This window comes from Impatiens glandulifera, chromosome 8 (genome assembly GCF_907164915.1).
Source record: "Impatiens glandulifera chromosome 8, dImpGla2.1, whole genome shotgun sequence".
Classification (NCBI taxonomy): Eukaryota; Viridiplantae; Streptophyta; class Magnoliopsida; order Ericales; family Balsaminaceae; genus Impatiens; species Impatiens glandulifera.
In genome coordinates this window covers 6806529-6825537 of record NC_061869.1, presented here as the reverse complement: position 1 = coordinate 6825537, position 19009 = coordinate 6806529, and the positions used below count along the sequence as shown (strand labels likewise).

The window sequence follows — 19009 nt, the reverse complement described above, 5'->3', positions numbered from 1 at the left end:
AATATCAGACTTTTTATTTTTTAAGTAAAATTATTTTGATAACTATGGATTATTAGTCTAAGAAAGACTATACAAATTTGCAATGGTGTTCAAAATCTATGAAGAAGAGCATCATCTAAAGGAGGATCGTGGACCCTTTGGATTGGTGGGAGGATTCATTTCATGATAAGCCGCAAGGAACAGTTATGTTACAGATAACCTATGTTTGAACAATAATAATTCTAGGTATGATTAAAAATAAAAAAAAAAAGAAAAGAAAAAGTAAAGGTAATCGCAATTGGGAATATTTCTTCAAACATAAGACAAACAAAGAATAAAGGTTTAAATAACTTTATTCTCTCTTAATAGACAAGTTAGTTACAGTGTCTTTCTTAATAGACAAGTTAGTTACAGTTTAACTTTCTTTCTTTATTTATTCAGAAGCAAGCTCATCTGTGTTTAGTTCATTGGTTTAGCAATCTTTCGTCCTCTCTGAAAATCGAAGGGCTTAAGTAGTTCCTTCAACGGCGGCAGCAGCGAAGAGTCATCTGTGAATTCATTCGGAGCGAACAATGGTTGATGCAGCCATAATCAAGGGCTTGCTTTCAAATTTGGCCCCTCTGATTAACGACGAGATCTCATTGTTTTGGAGTTTTAAGAAGGATGTTCAGAAGTTGTCGAGCACGCTATCTTCCATTTGTGCCGTCCTTGAGGATGCCGAAAGAAAGATCGTGCAGGAGGGGGACAAACAAACTGAAGACTGGCTGCGGAAACTGAGAGACGTGGCATATGAGGTTCGTGACATCGTCGATGAGTGCACATATGAAGACCTTCGTCTTCAAGTCAACAGGCTTAATGCCTCCTCGTCAGTCAGGATCCGGGTAGCCAATTCAATAGCCCGTCCGTTTACCGGTACTTGGACCAAGATTACAGTCGCTCACAAGATGAAGAACGTTCGAGAGAAGCTTGATCAAGTCTCTTCAGAGCGCCAAAAGCTTCATTTGGGCCAATGTACTAGTAGGTACGATACTAGTCGCTGCTGGCGTGAGACCATGTCTCTTCCTAGCTCTACCAGAGTATACGGGAGGGATAAGGAGAAGGCGCAGATAATTGATGTTATACTCAACGCAACATCTAGTGAACAACTATCTATTCTGCCCCTTGTTGGAATTGGAGGTCTAGGTAAAACCACACTCGCCCAACTGATCTTCAATGACGACCAGGTTTCAAAGCATTTTGATACAAAAATCTGGGTTTGCGTTTCCCAAGAATTTCATCTTATCCCGGTGATCAAATCCGTCTTACAAGTAAAAGTAAAGGCGGAAGCTTCCTTGGAAGAATTGCAGCAAAAAGTTAGAGATAAATTGATTGGGAAAAAATATTTACTTGTACTGGATGATGTTTGGAATGAAAACATCGAGGCATGGGATAAGTTAAAATCTATCTTGGACTGTGGATCAAACGGTTCGTTCATCCTTACCACGACCCGCAAACGAAATGTGGCGGAAATCATGGAAACGATCGACCATGTCGTCTTATCATTGCTCTCCGACGAAGATTGTTGGCTCCTGTTCGAACAACGAGCGTTTATGCATAGAAGAACACCAAAAACTCCCAACTTTATTGAGATTGGGAAAGGAATTGCCGGGAAATGCAAGGGTGTTCCTCTCGTCGCAAAAATACTGGGAAGTCAATTGGGCTTCAAGAGTGATCCAGAAGAATGGCGTAAGACGAGAGACAGTAAGATTTGGGAGATATCCCAAAATCAAGAATACGATGTCTTGCCTATTCTAAGGTTGAGTTACTATGACCTCCCTTATCATTTGAGGAGATGCTTTGTGTTTTGTGCTATATTTCCCAAGGATGCTGAATTTGACGATGTGAGATTAATCCGACTGTGGATGGCCCATGGTTTAATTCCTACCGTTAAAAACCAAGAGTTTGAAGATGTTGGGAATACAATTTGGAAAGAGTTGGTGTGGAGATCATTTTTTCAAGATGAAAGGCATTATGCAGATGAGTTTGGAATATTTCATAAAACATGTAAGATGCATGATCTCGTTCACGATCTTGCCGAATCTGTTATGAAAGATGAATGTTATAGGATGGATGCTAATAGCTCAAGTGGTGATGGTTTAGGAAAAGAAATCCGTCATGTAATGGTTGATAAGTTAGACAAAACATCAGTCGGTTCCCTTAAGAAGAAAATCAGAGGATTGCAATCAATAATGGTCACAACAACAACAACAACGGATAAATGGAGTGGGTTGAAGGAATTTCCGTCATTACGTGTCTTACAAATAAGGAACAATCAAGTTTTGCCTTCTGTGGGAGGTCTAAAACATCTCAGATACTTGGACATTTCCTGTAGTAGGATAACAACATTGCCAAATGTTATTTGTGATCTCTTGAACTTACATACTCTAGATCTCACATGTTGTTATATGCTTCAAAGTTTGCCCAGAAATATGAAAGACCTCCTTAGCCTACGACATCTTTGTTTGGAGGGCTGTAATGAATTAGAATCTATGCCTAGAGGGATGAGGCAATTGAAACATCTGAAGACGTTCAGCTTGTTTGTGGTAGGTAAGGAAGAGAGAGACTGCCAGCTAGATGAACTAAAAGAATTGAATTTTGGCGGATCGTTGACAATTAAAAAGCTTGGAAGAGTTAGCGATGCATCTATTGCGAGAGGGATAAGTATGGCTAACAAGTCGAGTATCACAGAGTTGAAGTTGGATTGGACATCTGAGACCGAGACTAGACATGAGAAAATAGGTGAAGCTCTAGAGGTTTCAACTGCAAGGCTGAAGATATTGAAAATGGATGGTTACACAGGTGTGAATGTCCCTACATGGGTGGAAAAGTCATTGTTGCTAGAGGAGCTTTCTATTGACGGAATGAACAATTTGAGGGAATTGATGCATTATAACTGTACTGGAGCATTCCCTAATCTATGCATGCTGAAGATATCTAAATGCCCAAAGCTAAGGAGCTTGCCCCCACATCTCAAAACACTCAAAGATCTAACTGTTGTAGGTGAATGTTTGGATGATTTGTTATATAGCATCTGGAATCTGAATGGTCTCACTTGTCTTGAACTTGTGGATTTGAACAATTGTGTGGAGCAATTATTCCCTTTGAGGGAATTTGTATCTCCTACTACTATTACTGCTGAAGCATTCCCTAATCTATCGAAGATTGTGATACATAATTGCCCAAACCTAGGGGCCTTGCCACCGCATCTCAAAGCACTGAAAGAAGTAACAATTGGGGGTGAATGTACGGATGAGTTGTTACACAGCATCCCAAATCTTAGTGCTCTCACTCATTTCTCAATTTCTTATAATAAAAGAAGAGTTTTATTTCCAGCTCCATCCTCAAACTCCTCCTCATCAACTTTCCAATCTCTTCAATCTCTGAATATTTTTGGGTGCTTCAAGTTAAGACGTTTGTTTGATGAGGGAATGATAAGTGGCTGCGACATGCAACAAAAGCAGCAGCATCATCATCATCTTCAAGGTCGCATCAACTCTCTCACGGAATTGCGACTTGAGATGTGCGCCTTGACGATATCACTTGAGGAATTTCGAAACCTCGATATGAATAATTCACTAAAGATTGTGCATATCAGCCATTGTCCTAACTTGGTGTCTTCAGAAGAAGCGGACGATTTTATTGCACTCGTGCATTCCCTTAAAACCAGATTGGGTACTAAAATCTTTGCAGACAATCTAAATGATGGCGGAAAGCATTCCGGGGGATGTTGTAGCAAAATTGATCATTCGGGAGCATGGATCTGCGAGGAGATGGTATGTAGCCATATTTTCTGCAATGACTCTCAAAATATTTATTACCAAAACATAATTTTAAATGTTCTTTCAACATATCTGGTTTCCATTATAAAATGCTAAAGTTATTATCTTTACCTCCAAATTGCAGAGCTTCTGCCCCTCGTGCGAGCAGTCTCTGGAGGCTCTGAAGGTGCAGGAGGCTCAGGAGGCGCAGGAGGCTCAGGAGGCGCAGGAGGCTCAGGAGGCGCAGGAGGCTCAGGAGGCGCAGGAGGCTCAGGAGGCGCAGGAGGCTCAGGAGGCGCAGGCAAATCTCAAACTGTGAAAAGCAACAATTCAAGCCAAATGTTCTAATAGTATAATTTTCTTTGCAGCTTTAATTGGATTTCAAATTTACTTTTTACATATTTGATTGGATGCATATATAGTTAAATTTATCTGTTGTTGATCAGAGTTATAATACTGATATAAATGAGCTGTTATTGAGACTCTTAAATTATGATTGTTTGCTGAGTTATAATACTGATGTAAATGAGCTGTTATTGAGACTCTTAAATTATGATTGATAGTCATCTCAAATTTATACTTATTTAGTTTCATCTGTAAAAAAAACACACCTTTTAGACTGTTAGATCTTAAATGATTTGTTATGCGGTCTCGTTACGACTCCCAGGAATGGCTAAGTAAAAACCGGCAAGGATGATCCGGAGTTTTGTCAACTAAAAACTCACTACAGTAGTGTTGAATGAATGAATGTCTGTTTCTGCTCTTCTTTATTTAACTGATCATTAGCTCTCCAAACTTTTTGGTGCAATATGAGAGCATTAACAATAATAATGAGAAAGCTTACTTTGTGGGACCAAATTATAAGTTCAGTCAGATAAAAAAAAAAGCATTAACAATCATCAATATTACAAGGTAAAATATATAGTTTAATTGATCTATTACAATTCATTTGGAGAATTATTCCTTCCCTCCATTTTCTTTTTTTATAACGACCACTCGCTCATAGTTTACACTACTGCGAAATTTCATATTTCGCCGTCATCCTCGACAATATTCTTGAACACCTTGAATATTTTGAAAAGTATAACTGTAAGCAGTAAAATTGATTATTCACAAGCAAAGCCCTGGAGAAATAAATTGACTGGTAAATAAATATCAGTAACAAAACTATACAACATACAGGTAAAACCATCATAATTAATATACTTAGTCACCCCTCCCCAACCATTTATAGGCTTAAATGAAGAACAAAAACACGGAAATTCTAGGAGGTTAGAGAATGTTCATCATTCATCGTTCATCATCCGCTGTTGAAGTCTTGACGTTCACAATCCCAATTGTTTGAACCGTCCAACATTCTCATTATGTCGCACCACTCTTAGAAGCTCCCTTGCCTCTTCCTCCTTTGCTCTTGCTAGCTGCAGCAGCCGCGTTCTTCGTACTTGTGCTCGCAGTGTTACTCTTGCTGCTGCACGACCCTTGAGAATCCACGTCCGAAAGACCATTCTCTAACGCTCTAACCAAGTTCTCAAAGTAGTTCCTCGTAACACTGAAGGTTTCCACAGTCCTATCTAGTTAGTTAGTTAGTTACCCACCAAACAATTTTTTTATATTGTTTTTACATTTTACCTTGTCAATCCAGCAAGTTTTGTGCGAAAATCATTAAAATCGGGTGAAGGGCCTTCAGAATTAAGGTAAACCTGTAGATCCTTTTCAGCACATTGATGAAGCCTTTCTAAACCAGCCTCAGCTTCACCTGCATAATAATAATATTAGTACTGAACAACCCATAGAAAATTTGTATTAAGAAAATCAATCTCCATACCCTGCAGGTATTCGAAGAACTGCCTCTTGGCTCGTTCTTGCTCAGGTAGATAATATCCATATGCGTAAGTCCATTTTAGAACACGCCTGCATTCAACTATCTACAGGACATATAAACAACACAAGGCAGTTTTAATTATAGGACATTGGGGAAACAAAATTCTTACATTATAATTAGTGAAACGTAGGAGAAGTTTTTATGAGGACGGAATGATAACCAACTTTGGAAAGATGACGTTTGTTGCAACCGTTAATGCAGATTTTGGGTAAATTTTCTAATACTAATCGGCTACAAAGAATGAGATTGATATAAACTTGCTTTCATATCTGACCCCCCAATAATGAGTCTATTTGTTATCAAATAACTTGATGATGATATAGAAAATATTCTTAGTTTTATACTAAATGAAGCAAAAAATCAAACACTATAATATGAATCATGTTCATAAAACAATCACACACTATAGTACGGATTTAAAAATTATTTTCTTTTTTTTCTTTTTTTCATATTGTAACACTTGTTAAAAAAGAATGTTTTTTTACCCAAAAATAAATAAAGTGAAGAACTGGAACCAAGTGTTATACATGATTTACCTTGTGTATAAAAGCATCCTTAAGTATTGCTCCCAAAACCATAAGACATAAAAACACATTTGGATTGGATTTACCTGAAGCCAGGCCTCTATGATGAACTTCAGCTGAGACTCAGGTTGTGATTGTTTGTCACTGAGCTTTTCAAGCTGCAATGGATAATATGACAGAATAACAAAAGGAACATAAGGTGCCTACAAATTGGCAAAATAGGAGGATTATTGAAATAGTAGGAAGGATTATTGGCTCTGTTTTTTTTTCTTCAAAAAATTAACAGAAATGTGGTAAAATCAGATCCAATAAAAACTATCCTTGAAATCATGAGCAGCTACTCCAAGACATAATCAAAAGTGGTAAATATTTCAGTGCACCTGTTAACAAGAAACCCAAGGATACTTACTTGCACGATTTGCATCTGATGCAGATCAGCAAGAGCCTTCTGTCTTGACTGCCAATATTAAAAGGGAAAAAAATGTGAAAAGGTCTTAAAATCCATGCCAACAAAATGAAAAAGAATGTTGAGCCTAGTTCTTACAGTGGTCAACTTACACCAAACGGGAAAAAAACAAAAAAAAATTGGGACAGTGATTACAACAAAATACTAGTTTTCAGAGAGGCTCAACTCAATAGCATTCCAGTCATCACCACTCACAAGAGTCAAGAAAGAAACAAAATAATGAGTCAGCCATTGGCCAAGAGATAGTGCATGTACAAGCAACATAGAAGACAGGTTCTCTATTTATTTATTTTTCCTCAACCGGAATTTTAGAAAATCATTCATACCGACTGATTAGTTGCCCAACGTTCGTAGTAATGCGTGTATCGCTCTAATGAGTTTTTAGCCATCTCCCTTCTCCTGTCAACTTCATCGCACTACAAGTCACAAGAGAATGAACATGAGAAACTAGTTTAAAATAATGGGTAAATTTAACTTTGAGTGGCCTAGCAGATGTAAGAGTTCAAATTCACCACTCCCTCTTGCTTTGCAGCCTCATAGCGGTTACATGCATAGAAACCACCTGTCCTTTCTCCATGGTCAGACCATACTCCAAGGCATAGCCTACATAAAAAGAGCAAATCACTTATGCCTTGTTTGATGAAGGGTTGGAGCTTGTTTGATGTAGGGTTATTTTAAAATAATCTGGGGTATTTGAAAAAAAAACTTGCTTGATGTAAAAAGTGGATTGTTTAGGTTATTTGGGTAAAATGGCCAAATACCCTTATTATCAATATTTTAAAATAAAAATGAACTCCGGATAAATTTGCAGTTTGGTTGATGATAAGATAAGATAAGATGAGGCCTAAATAACCACCCACTATCTTACGTTCAATACATCATGAATCAAAATACAAAATAAAATTTAGTCATTTCTCTCAAATAACCCAAGATAATCCATATTTATCAAACATGGTTTTTCAAAAAACAGAGTATTTCAAAAACAAATAAATAACTACATCAAACAAGCTCTTTAAGATAAAGATTTCTCTAAACCGAGGTTCTAGGCACTGCATAAAAAATAAAAGAGAGATGCTAGAAAAGAGAATGTTATGATAGGGTGCAAGAAAGACGGAAATTTTACCAGCAAAATTCAAATTTGCAAGGCGGCGTGCATGTCATATGCATACAACCTTGGTTTTTCTCTATCGGTCTCTTGCACTTTGGACAAGGTTTGGAATTTGCTAGTATCCTGTCATTACAGCACAATTTATGCAACTTATAAAAGTGCTGTAATTTATCATTGAATGTGAAAGGAAGAAAGATGAGTAACTGCAAGGAACATAAAAGCCTTACCAGTTCATATTTTCTGATTCGGCACTGTTCTTCAAAATCCATTTCGACACAGTGCCACAATCCACAGGACGATGAGCTTCTTCAGAGCACTGACATTTCCAACTTCAAAGGATTAACTCGATGACATCAAATATAACTGAAGCCGGAAATCATGACAAGATATTTGACTTACATTCCAACAGAATCCATATGAGCAAAGGCATGTAACATCATAGCCACCACTACCTATCACAAATTCAACAGCATACTCGCAGCCTGGTGCAGGACACCACTTTGTCTGCCAAAGAACAATAAAAGAAGACAAGAAATGAACTGAAAAGTGGATGTGGCATTGAGAAAGAGAAATAGATAATAAACAAGAATTATGAGATTTGATCATCTGGGAGCCAGCATAACATTCAATCTTCAAATTATGATGGATGCCGGACCATTGATTGTCAAGGACTCAACTCATAATCATATATGGATGCCAACTGTACGAGTTCTATCTCTCTAAATCTACGTGGATATCTGCCTTTATGCACAACTCAGGATCGGAGCTTTGATACGTGCATTCTTCTTTACTTTGTCGAAGCTCACGATGGTCAATCAGGAGCAGAAAATTGAAGATGAATTCAAGGAAGGAGGACAATGGAATTGGTAATTCAGTATTTCGCAAGCAGCTTGCTGATTTAGGTTCCATTTCTAGGAAGGAGGACAGCCTTTTTAGGAATGTATTATTGATAAATTGTTCCAGGAATTTGTAAGTTTGGAACCCATTAACTCACATTCTCTATACATAAGATATATGTTCATATTTTTTAGATGGCTATAGATTTCAACTTTTCCAGCAAGCATCTTCCAACGCCCAAACAAGGTGTTGAATGACATTAGTTGACTGACTGTGAGATGAACTGAATTGTTTTTTAAGTTCTTAACTTATATAGATATATAGTCTCTTTTTTTGTGATTCTGATCCATAGGTTCCATGATCTGGATGATATTGCACTCATATAGGAAGAAAGTTCTTACTCATGAGTCAAAAGAAAAGAAAGATAAGATGATTAGTTTGATGATCTACATATATAGGATGTTATTATTTATCATTTTATTTTAAATTTTTTTAACCTAGAGTTTTTTCCTGTAAGAGGCTAGCACAGCATCCCACTCCCACCACCATGACCCCCTAACTTCAAATAATTATCGTATTATATGTACACAATCACAAAATACAATTGAACATAGTAGTTACCTTGCGACTGTCTTCAATATAAGATCTGACAACATAACGAGCATACTTGTCTTTATCATCATCAGTTGCCAATAGGTTGACCATATCTTGACCAACAGAAGCTTCACAAGATGGATCAGGGCATCTCAGCATTAAGCATCCAGGACCACCGTCAATTGATGTGTTGATGTAAGCTAACAAACAGAGGAACAAAAAAGGACATATACCATTGCAATTTTAGCTTGTATTGCAATTTTCAAGCATTAGCATATATTAAGCACAGCCTTAGAAGTATACTAAAAGTTGTCACTAAGAGAATATCAAAAGAATCTCATACGTCAAGTATGAGAACCAAATGGCCATGAATAATAAGATCAGTGATCAGAAAGCCATTAATGCATAATGTCTGAAGGAGGCAAACAAACCTTGCCAGCATATATGGCAGAAGGGATGACTACAAACGGCTGTACTGATCTGGTCAATAGGATAACTCTCAAAGCAGATCCCGCAAGTAATCTGTCAATGGAGGTTTGTGAAAGCTAGTTTATCAGAATTTGAGCAACAAGAATAATATCAAGAAGACAATGATTTATACTTACCTCTCTAGCATTAGGGAATTCAACAATTGGCCCCTCCAATAATCCCACTGTTTTCCTAACTCTATTTTCATCAGCAAACCATGCCTCATGGACATCACTCACACTCCTGCACAAATATAATTTCGTTAACACCCACCAAGAGAAATGCAGTTTTAAAATCACAAACCATACAATACAATACAATACATTCAATTAGAAATGAAACATTACCAGTGGTAATGACGAAGTAGGATACTGGAATCTACTCTAGTTATAGAAAGAACAGTGGAAACAGTTGTAATATCATCTTCCTGACGCTGTTGAATATCTGCCTCCTTCAACACACTAAAATTCTTCTGAAATTTGATTTCCAGAAAAGGCATATAAGACGCATAAACGTTCATTGATCAAAAAAATTCAAAAAAGTCGGATAGATCAGATTGAAACAACAAAGTTGTTAGCTTGATCATTTAATACAACTTCACCTGTTGACGGCTAGTTATGATGTCATCGGCATCATCTGGGTCTTGGTCTATGAACTGGTAATCGCCGTCATCGCAGTCGCTGCAGTCAGCCATTTCATCGCTGTAGTAATCATCGGGAGACTCAGCATCGTGCATATCATCCTCCGATTCCATTGGCAACAATCAGAACCTTGCAATGTTGGCTGGAACTTGGAAGGGGTCCGAATAGGGCTGCGATCTAGGGGAGAAAGGTGGGTTTGAAGCAGATTGTAATAAGAAATCTCGATTGATTGAGATTGATATTGAGAATGAGAATTCGGGTTTGGGTTTGGTTTATAGGAAGGTATATCTTCGGCTTCTGAAACAGTCTGGAAGTAAAAATCAACAAAGTATCAGTCTTTATGAATAATGACTTTCAACACTTCTATAGAGAGAGAAATGCGGGGACTCCGATGGTTGAAAGATGTAATAAGGGCTCGTTTGATTTTAGCTTATTCTTCTATGGACAAACTTGTTTAAATTATAACACAAAAGCTAGAGATTATATTATAGAGGAATATAAACTCAACGAAAGCAAATCCATGAATCCAACTTGGTCTGACAGATTATCTCCACGTCCTGAAACGCTCATCTCGAGTCCTGAAAACGCTTATTTCGAGTCTCGAAACTAGTTTCAGAACCGGAATTATTATTTTTTCTTGTTTTGTCCCGAAACGACCATTTGAGGACATTTTTAATTTTCTCTCTTACCTACTTGTGTTTCAACCTACTTGTATTTCAAGACTTAAAATGAGTATTCGAACATTTTTTATTTTTTTTTCTCTCCTACTTACGTAAATTTCATGACATTTAAAAAAAAAAAAACATTCCTTCCAAATGACATTTCACATTGATTCCTAAATTTATTCTATTGGGAGTTTATTATTTTTATATATTATAATATTTATTTAATATAAAACACTTTCTTACATTAATTAATACCAACACAATTTTATTTTTATTCTTTTCTTTTTAATACATATATATATATTAGTTAAAATATATTTTAATAGCTTAATCGTCAAATTGGACTTCTTATGGGCTTGTTTGAGGAGGTGGATTTTAAATTGTATCTGGTTTTTATCATAAATTTAATATATTTCTTTAATTATTTAATCAATCTTTTTATTTATTATAATTATTTTTTAGTTTTTTTAATATAAATTAATTATTAAATAAAATATAGAGAATAATTTGGTAAAAAAAATTAAAAAACATTTTTTGTATGATTTTATTAAAACAAGGGGTTTTTGGAAGAAAAAAAAATTATTATATCTTAAATGAGGTTAGGGTTAAAGTTATAAAATAAGGTCTTAGGGTTAACATTTTTGAAACATCTTAATTTATTATATATAACATTTATAAATAAATAATAAAAATATATATGACAAATTATCAAATTTGAGCAAAATGAAGGTTTTTGACTATTAATTATTTGAAATTTGATAGTCAAAACTCTAATATGGCTAAAATTCTTTTGTTATATTAATGATTGATTTTTATTTATTTATTTATTTATAAATATTAATAGATAATAAGTTAAAAATAAATATAAAAATCACAAATAAATAATCTCAAATTTAACAAATTAACCATATTTTAATATTTATCCAATGTGAGATTCCAAAATATTATTAACAAAAGAAACTAAAATTTAAAACTCTCCAATAAACATGAGAATTAACTAAACTATCTTATTTTTTATAACTTTTAACATTAAAATATTATGTATCTACCAAATTTGGTTTTTGTAACACTATTAAAAAACACTTAAAATAAAGACAACTTAGGTATTGAGTTGGCCTAGTCTTCAAATATTTTATTTTAAAAAAGAAATATATATTAAAATAGTTTAGATGAACTCTTTATCAACCTATTTTGGTATTTATTTGCTTAGTGTCTCTCTTACTATAGTACTTTATTCTCCAAGATGTTTTATGCAATTTATTATATATTTTGAAATTAATATATTTTTTTATAAAAAAATGATGTATTTTGTAAATATGTATGGCCCTTAACCATAACCCAAAAATATAATTTCATTCTCTTAATTAATTTATTATCTAAAATATTTTTTATTTTATTATTATATATATTAATACTTTTTAAACTTTTTATCAAAAAAATTCATTATCATTCTCAAAATAATCATGAATAATTATTTTTTAAATAACTCGATGATTATTATTTTTTTTCTTTTAAATGGGAACTCGGTTGTGCCTTTAGTTTTGTATGATTGAATAGTTCTAATATACATTATCATAATATTTAATTAACTAAAATAATTTTTTTTATTTTTTTAATTAAAATAATTTTTTTAGGGTGACAGACCAATGATAAAATGATAAGTGTGGAGAGAATAAATAAATATATTTCCAAAATAGCTACAATTTTACATCATTTGGGGTCTTACAGCTTGTTTAAAAAAGATAATTCAATACAAATATTATAAATTTCTAATATGATTGTCATAATCTCTTATGAGATACATGAAATTTGCCTCTATTTACATAAACATAAATAAATTTGTCTACTAAGTTTAATTTTCTCATATTTTATATCTATATTCAGATATAAAAACAAAAAGTTGTTTTCAAATGGTTCACTTTTAAGTATTTATATTTTTTTTAACATGTTATAGTATTTGTAAAAAAATATATTTGTCTACATTGTTTCTAAATAGCCTTTGTTTATTCTCACCAGATTCAAAATTAAATTTAAGTTGATAATGAATTTCTTTGTTTAAGATTTTTCTTAATGAGTTTAAGTTAATAATAATTTGTTTGATAATACTTCTAAAATAATGTTTCTAATTACAAAAAAAAAAACTTGCATATCAATTACCCATCAACTTATTATAAACTTGTAAGATTTAGAGGGGATAAAATAAAAATGATGTTTTACAAGGAATTTAGTAACACTTTTACAAGTAAAAAAAAATACTTAAAACCTCAACAGGGTATAAACATGTGTAAATATATATATTTTCAAACAATCTAAATATTGAGATTGTCAAAATGAATAAACAAATACAAGACAAATTGGTCTAAAAGTGACCTAATTGTTTCATATCAAGATAAATATGGATTTACTATTAAAATCGCCATATTCAAGTTGTGTTAAACCTACTTCGAGAATCAATAGCAAACATAATACTAACAATGTTCATATTATCTGCACATAAAAAGCCACATAACAACTCAACCATGTCCAATTTATTACAAACTCTAAGAGGCCCCACTCGGAAAGGTTATATACACTTGAACAAATGAGGGTCGGAAAATCATAAGCTCGGGCAACAACAAAAAATGGCATTAAAATCTCTTCTCATGTTACAACCAATTATAAGGGCCTTTTTTCTTCAACTGCCAAGACTTTTTTCCAATCCCCCTTAAATGCAAAGAAATGGATCATATCATAATTAAATGATTTTATGTACAAAATACTAATAAAAAAAAAGAAAACCAACCCCATTATGAATAGTGAGAAGCTCAAAATAGCATCTTCCCTGGATCATAAAGCTGTTGTACTTAGCATCGAAGCATATCATCTTTTAGCCTGAAGTCGATACAAAGATTCCAACAATTGGATCAGTAATCACTAATCTTATCCGCTGAATAGAAAAGGAATCTATTTGATTGTAATATATATGTTGTAGCTAAATCTGAATGGAAATATATCAGTGTGTTTTTCTTCCTTATGCACTTTATTGCTAAGGTCAAATTAGAAAGATGCATTGATGTTGTATCAGGATTCGAAGTTCGAATACAAATCAGTTTCCAAACATAATCTGATCCTGATAAATTCTAGATCCAGAAATTTTGTATCCAGGTATTTCCAAATAGGGATTCTTTTGAATAATGGTGGAGATTTCATGAATATAAGGAAATATGTGATGACAAATCTTGTACCTAGAAAGAAAGTCCTGATGTGTGTTCAATTATAAGGTATGGAATATAGGATTTGCAGAAGACTTGTAGATGAGACTAAGAATGGCCTGAGAGATATAATCTAGATTCAATACTATTTCGTTCATTACTCCAATAATAAATAACCCACTAGCTTACTCTACTAACTACCATACATTACTACCGCTAGAAAATCAGATGTATCGTCTTCAGATATGAAGTAAAATATTTCAGTGAGAAGTATGAGTGCGAATCATTTTTCAGATTCTGATATGGATGTGGAGAACATGAAAGGCAAATTTATATATGCAAACAAAACATACACAAGAAAAGCAAAAAAAAAAAAAAAAGGAGACCTTTAGAAGTCTATTTAGAAGTGGTAGAACATATATAGAAGGAATTGAAAGGGTACAAGGAAGACCAAGATTAACTCTTGTAGACATGCTTAGAGATGACATAACCAATTACTTAATAAAAATAATGGCCAATTACCAAGCTTAATGGGAGTCATGTTGAAAATGATTTTTTTATTGTTGAATAGAGTATGACCATGTTTGATGAAACCTTTTATCCCATCATCAATCTCATTCAAATCATCAACCAAAATACCAAATTCATTTTTCAATATTAAATACAAAGGATATGTTAGTCATTTAACCCAAATAATTTATTTTTTCATCAAACAAGCTCTATTTCAATTGTTGACTGAGTCATCTGACACCAAGCCAACTATACCATTTTTTATATCAACTTGTTCTTTCTTTTATTAGATATTGGACAAATAGGATAGGAATATACATCATTAAACATAAGAATTCTTCCTACTCCAACCTCTATATTATTAACTTTTCATATTTTTATAAGAATTGGAGATTAGAAAATTTGAACATTGACCTCTAAATTCGGAACAACAAGTCTTAAAAACACTATACCAATTGGGATTTCAGGTTCGCATTCAAACACTTCACACATATAATAGTCATGATCATGGGATTTCATTCCATTGCATATATCTCCATTCATGAAGACCAAGGTAAATATAAAAAACATGTTATTTCCTATTTAATTGCTCACTATACAAATGAGAATCATGCAACTTAAGATATCAGACGCAGCTTAAGAGCAAACCAATTCATTCTCAACTCCACAACATCGTCACGTGGTAGGTAGGCTTACGTCAAAATGACCAAGTTTTGATATCACATCAGGTTTCGCTCCTACAGATGATAAGGCACCTTGCAATGGTGAGAAAAAGACTATATACATGTGTCATTTCAACAATCCATCAAAAAAAAGCTAGGATCATGGCATATAATATGAATAGATGAAACACTATGAATCTGGTCATATGGATTATTTATTTTTTCCTTTGTTTGAACATTCTTCAAGATTAAAAAACAGTTAGCCTAGGTGAAATTTAAAATAAAATAAAATAAGCAAATCCATGAAAACACATTAATTGGCAGAGAAGGCGGGAAAAAAAGAAAAAGATTATAATATCTTACTTCATTGGACCTTCGGTTTCACTTTTTTAAATTTGTCCATCAGGGAGTCTATATAGTTCTGTATCCTTGAATTGTCTGCTTGCTTCACTGTCTGGGAAGCTTGGTCTAGACTTTGGATTCCACGACCAAGAGTAGCAATTGAGGGTGCAAATGGTAGTGACTCAGCAACACATTCAATTCCATCTCCATAGGCAAGAAGACTTGCACAAGTGGCAACACTACATCCTAATGTAGCCCACGGCATAAAGCCAATTGGTCGAACCTGTCGTTTCCTCATTATTTCATAAAACGAGGCCCTCATGGCCGAAAGACTGGTCTTCTGTGAATATGCTATAAGAGAGTGAGTCACATCTCGTATTCTTCTAGCAGAAGAAACTGCCTTTAATGTAGATGTTTTGGCTCCAGAACCAGTAAATCCAGGGGCTACCACTTTGGATGTACCCAAAGTCTTGCTAATGGCAGCAATAATAGTCTTATGTGTCTGCGCAAAACCAATTTTAAGAGAAACAGGAACTTTTAATGTAATAACTTTCATGAAGCTTGATACAGGAGCGACTTTGGAGAGGGATGAAGCTCCTATGATAGCTGAGGCTCCTGCACCAACTGCTACCATTGGCTTATTAGACAATAAATGCTTTTTTTCATTGTTGCTCAAGCCTTCTTCGTCAACTTCGCAGCTAATAACAATGTCTTCTACCATTTCTTTTATCTCAAATGGGACACGAGTATTCCAGTGTTTCCTCAGACCAACCAAGGTACTAGCATCAACTATTGCGACTATGGAGTTGAACTTTTTGGTTTGGCTTTTTATGGCCTCTGCAAGAAGCACATTTGACTTTTCTTCAGCTTCAAGCTCCGAGAAATCTTCCTTGGATGAATTTAATTTCTCTGTATTGTTAATAGGTTGTCGACCTGCACTGTTCAAAGCTATTCTGAGTCCCTCTACTGCAATCCGAAATAAGTGAACATCGGATAGAAGTTTCCCCTCCACATTTTCTCCATTGTTCACCTTAAAAAACATCTCTTGAGCACATGCTAAAGCCCTGTCAATGGATGGAATGTCTGTAAATATATTGTGTAAATCTTCAAGTAAAGGATAAATTGTCTGTGCAAATGATGGGGCCTCATAGTCTACTATTGGCTGAAAATTTTCAGAACCTTTCTCTGAAACAGAACTGGGGATGGTCAAATAAGATGACAAGGTCCTGACCATCTGTAACTGACTATCATTGTTAAGCAGAAGTTTCCTTGTGGTAGCTTGAACAACTGTACTTGCCTTCAAAGGAGCCAAACTACTCGAACTTAAAACCAAACTTTTGTATGTGCTCTCCGACTCGGTTTCTTCACTAGGATTGCTATCACCACCACAATTAGATTGAGATTCCAGTAAGAAGAAGGATGCGCCAACTTCCTTAGCCACCTTCTTAGCGGCCAAACAATTTCCATGAAGACCAACTCCAAAAATCTTTCTTAACACAAAACTTCCAGCCTCATTTTCATATCTCTCCTTATTTATCTTGTCAGTAAAGCACCTTCTAACAACTTCAAAAGACGAAGTTGGAACAGGCTCATTCAATTTATCTTTAGATTCTGTTTCTTCAGCTTCAATCTCATAAGATGCCCCCTGACCCACTTGAACAACTACAGCATCAGGTCGAACTTCTCTAATAAGATACTCAACATCCAAAGCAGATCTCTCTGATAAATTCTGAACACACAATACATATACTACCGACTGTGAATTCGGTTCACGAAAAGCAACAATGAATTGTTTTGTGTTCTCAGGCACAGATAGTTTATTGACAAGTCTATCAGATACCCTCAAATCATTGTATTTGAATACCGATAAAGGCCATAAATTTTGCACATATTGTAAAATCGCCGTTGCCATATATCAATGAAATCAGTTCCTATCGGGAATTTAATAACATAATATAATCGGATACAAAGTAGAAGAAGAAGAACGACCAACCAAGGATTCAGGCTATATCATACAAAGGGTATCTGTTGATTGATCGATGATAGCATTCAAACAACTGAACAATCAAGAAATCGCTGCCGCCGCCGCCGCCGTCGACTGAATAGAACTGAACAGCAATGGAGACAACAGACGCTAGAAATCTCTTCCGATGGCTGGAATCAATTCCACTTGTTCTTCGTCGCCGTTTTGAGGATTTAATCGCCAATTTGGAGAAGAATTCCGTCTTCTTCTAGGGAAAATTATTTTCTTGACTCGTCCTGAAATCGGAAAAGTCATATAATATTTGATTAAAGTATTAGTTCAATTTTACAATTTACCCTTAAATAAAATTACTAAAGATTACTATTTTTCATTAATTAATTAGATAAATATGATATATTTAATTAAGTTCTTAAATATAAATAAATAAATAGTTTATAAATAGAATTTGACAAATTTAATCAAGTTTGCATATAAATATAGTATTTTTTTTCAATAATTTTTCTTATTTTAAAATAGATTTGAAAATTTTGAAAAATAGGATATTGGGTATGTTTATATTCATTTTATTTAAAAATAAAAAATTTAAAAAATAAATTAATTTTCATTAATTCAAGTAAAGAGTTACGTATTGGAATATAAAATTGCGAAATAATACCAACAAAATTAAAACAATTAAATAAAAATTTAGATGTTAAATAATTGACATATTTGTAATAATTAAAATTCTAACTATAAAGATTAAACCATCTTTTTAATTTTTTAAGATCGACTCTAATGATGTGTAACGATAAGTGATGAAATAGAGCAAGTCGAACAAACCAATTACGGTGTCGAAAAAATTTCTACAAAATATTGTGAGCGGCATTGAATTTTGTCCTTAACCGATGGTTGATAAGCAACGACGGAAAATGTCAATATCAAATAATAACTGGCTATCTACATATATATGGTTATAAAATTGAGAATTTCGTAGAAAAAATGAGAGGATACTTGTAAGAGGATCATCGACTGAAAGATCTTATTCAATGACTCTTTATTGGAAAAATAAAAAACAATTTCAGATCCGATAATTTCATCGCATTTATTGTTAAAAAGGGGACGGACATGGACTCGATAAAATATTACCAACACAATCGGAGGATATGAGCAGCAAACGATCCACCGAAGATTGAGAGAATTATACGAATCACAAAAATCCGAAATAAAAAATTCGATCCGGCTAAATAAAATGTCGTATCGAACAAAATACAATACCAATTCAAATATAGGTGGTGGAAAGAAAAACAAGACACCCGTCATAAGTCACCCGAGGCAATAAAAATGTCTCTTTAACTTCTCTATGACACAAGAACATATTAT

At 34.0% G+C, this 19009-nt stretch overlaps 2 protein-coding genes and 1 pseudogene across 7 annotated transcripts; 1 reads left to right on the top strand and 2 right to left on the bottom strand.

Moving 5' to 3' along the window:
* The first annotated feature begins 459 nt into the window (after positions 1–459).
* On the top strand, positions 460–4301 carry LOC124911357 (putative disease resistance protein RGA4). Its single transcript, XM_047451831.1, has 2 exons — positions 460–3791; positions 3922–4301. The coding sequence occupies exons 1-2, from the start codon at positions 552–554 to the stop codon at positions 4093–4095; spliced, it is 3414 nt and encodes a 1137-aa protein (XP_047307787.1). The 5' UTR covers positions 460–551; the 3' UTR covers positions 4096–4301.
* Positions 4302–4901: 600 nt separating this feature from the next.
* Positions 4902–10638, bottom strand: LOC124911359 (annotated as a pseudogene).
* Positions 10639–13384: 2746 nt separating this feature from the next.
* Positions 13385–17917, bottom strand: LOC124911546. Of its 6 annotated transcripts, none has more exons than XR_007096621.1 (4): positions 15688–17917; positions 15311–15399; positions 13744–13832; positions 13386–13664 (listed from the first exon to the last, which is right to left on the bottom strand). XR_007096621.1 is itself a non-coding variant. In XM_047452049.1 (3 exons), exon 1 carries the CDS (start codon positions 17576–17578, stop codon positions 15689–15691), a length of 1890 nt encoding a protein of 629 aa, XP_047308005.1. In that variant the 5' UTR covers positions 17579–17917; the 3' UTR covers positions 13385–13832; positions 15359–15399; position 15688. The 6 variants fall into 6 exon arrangements, 2 of the variants coding, with proteins under 2 accessions (XP_047308005.1, XP_047308004.1); XR_007096622.1 differs by having other exon boundaries at positions 15359–15399; XR_007096620.1 differs by having other exon boundaries at positions 13385–13832.
* Between the last annotated feature and the right edge of the window lie 1092 nt (positions 17918–19009).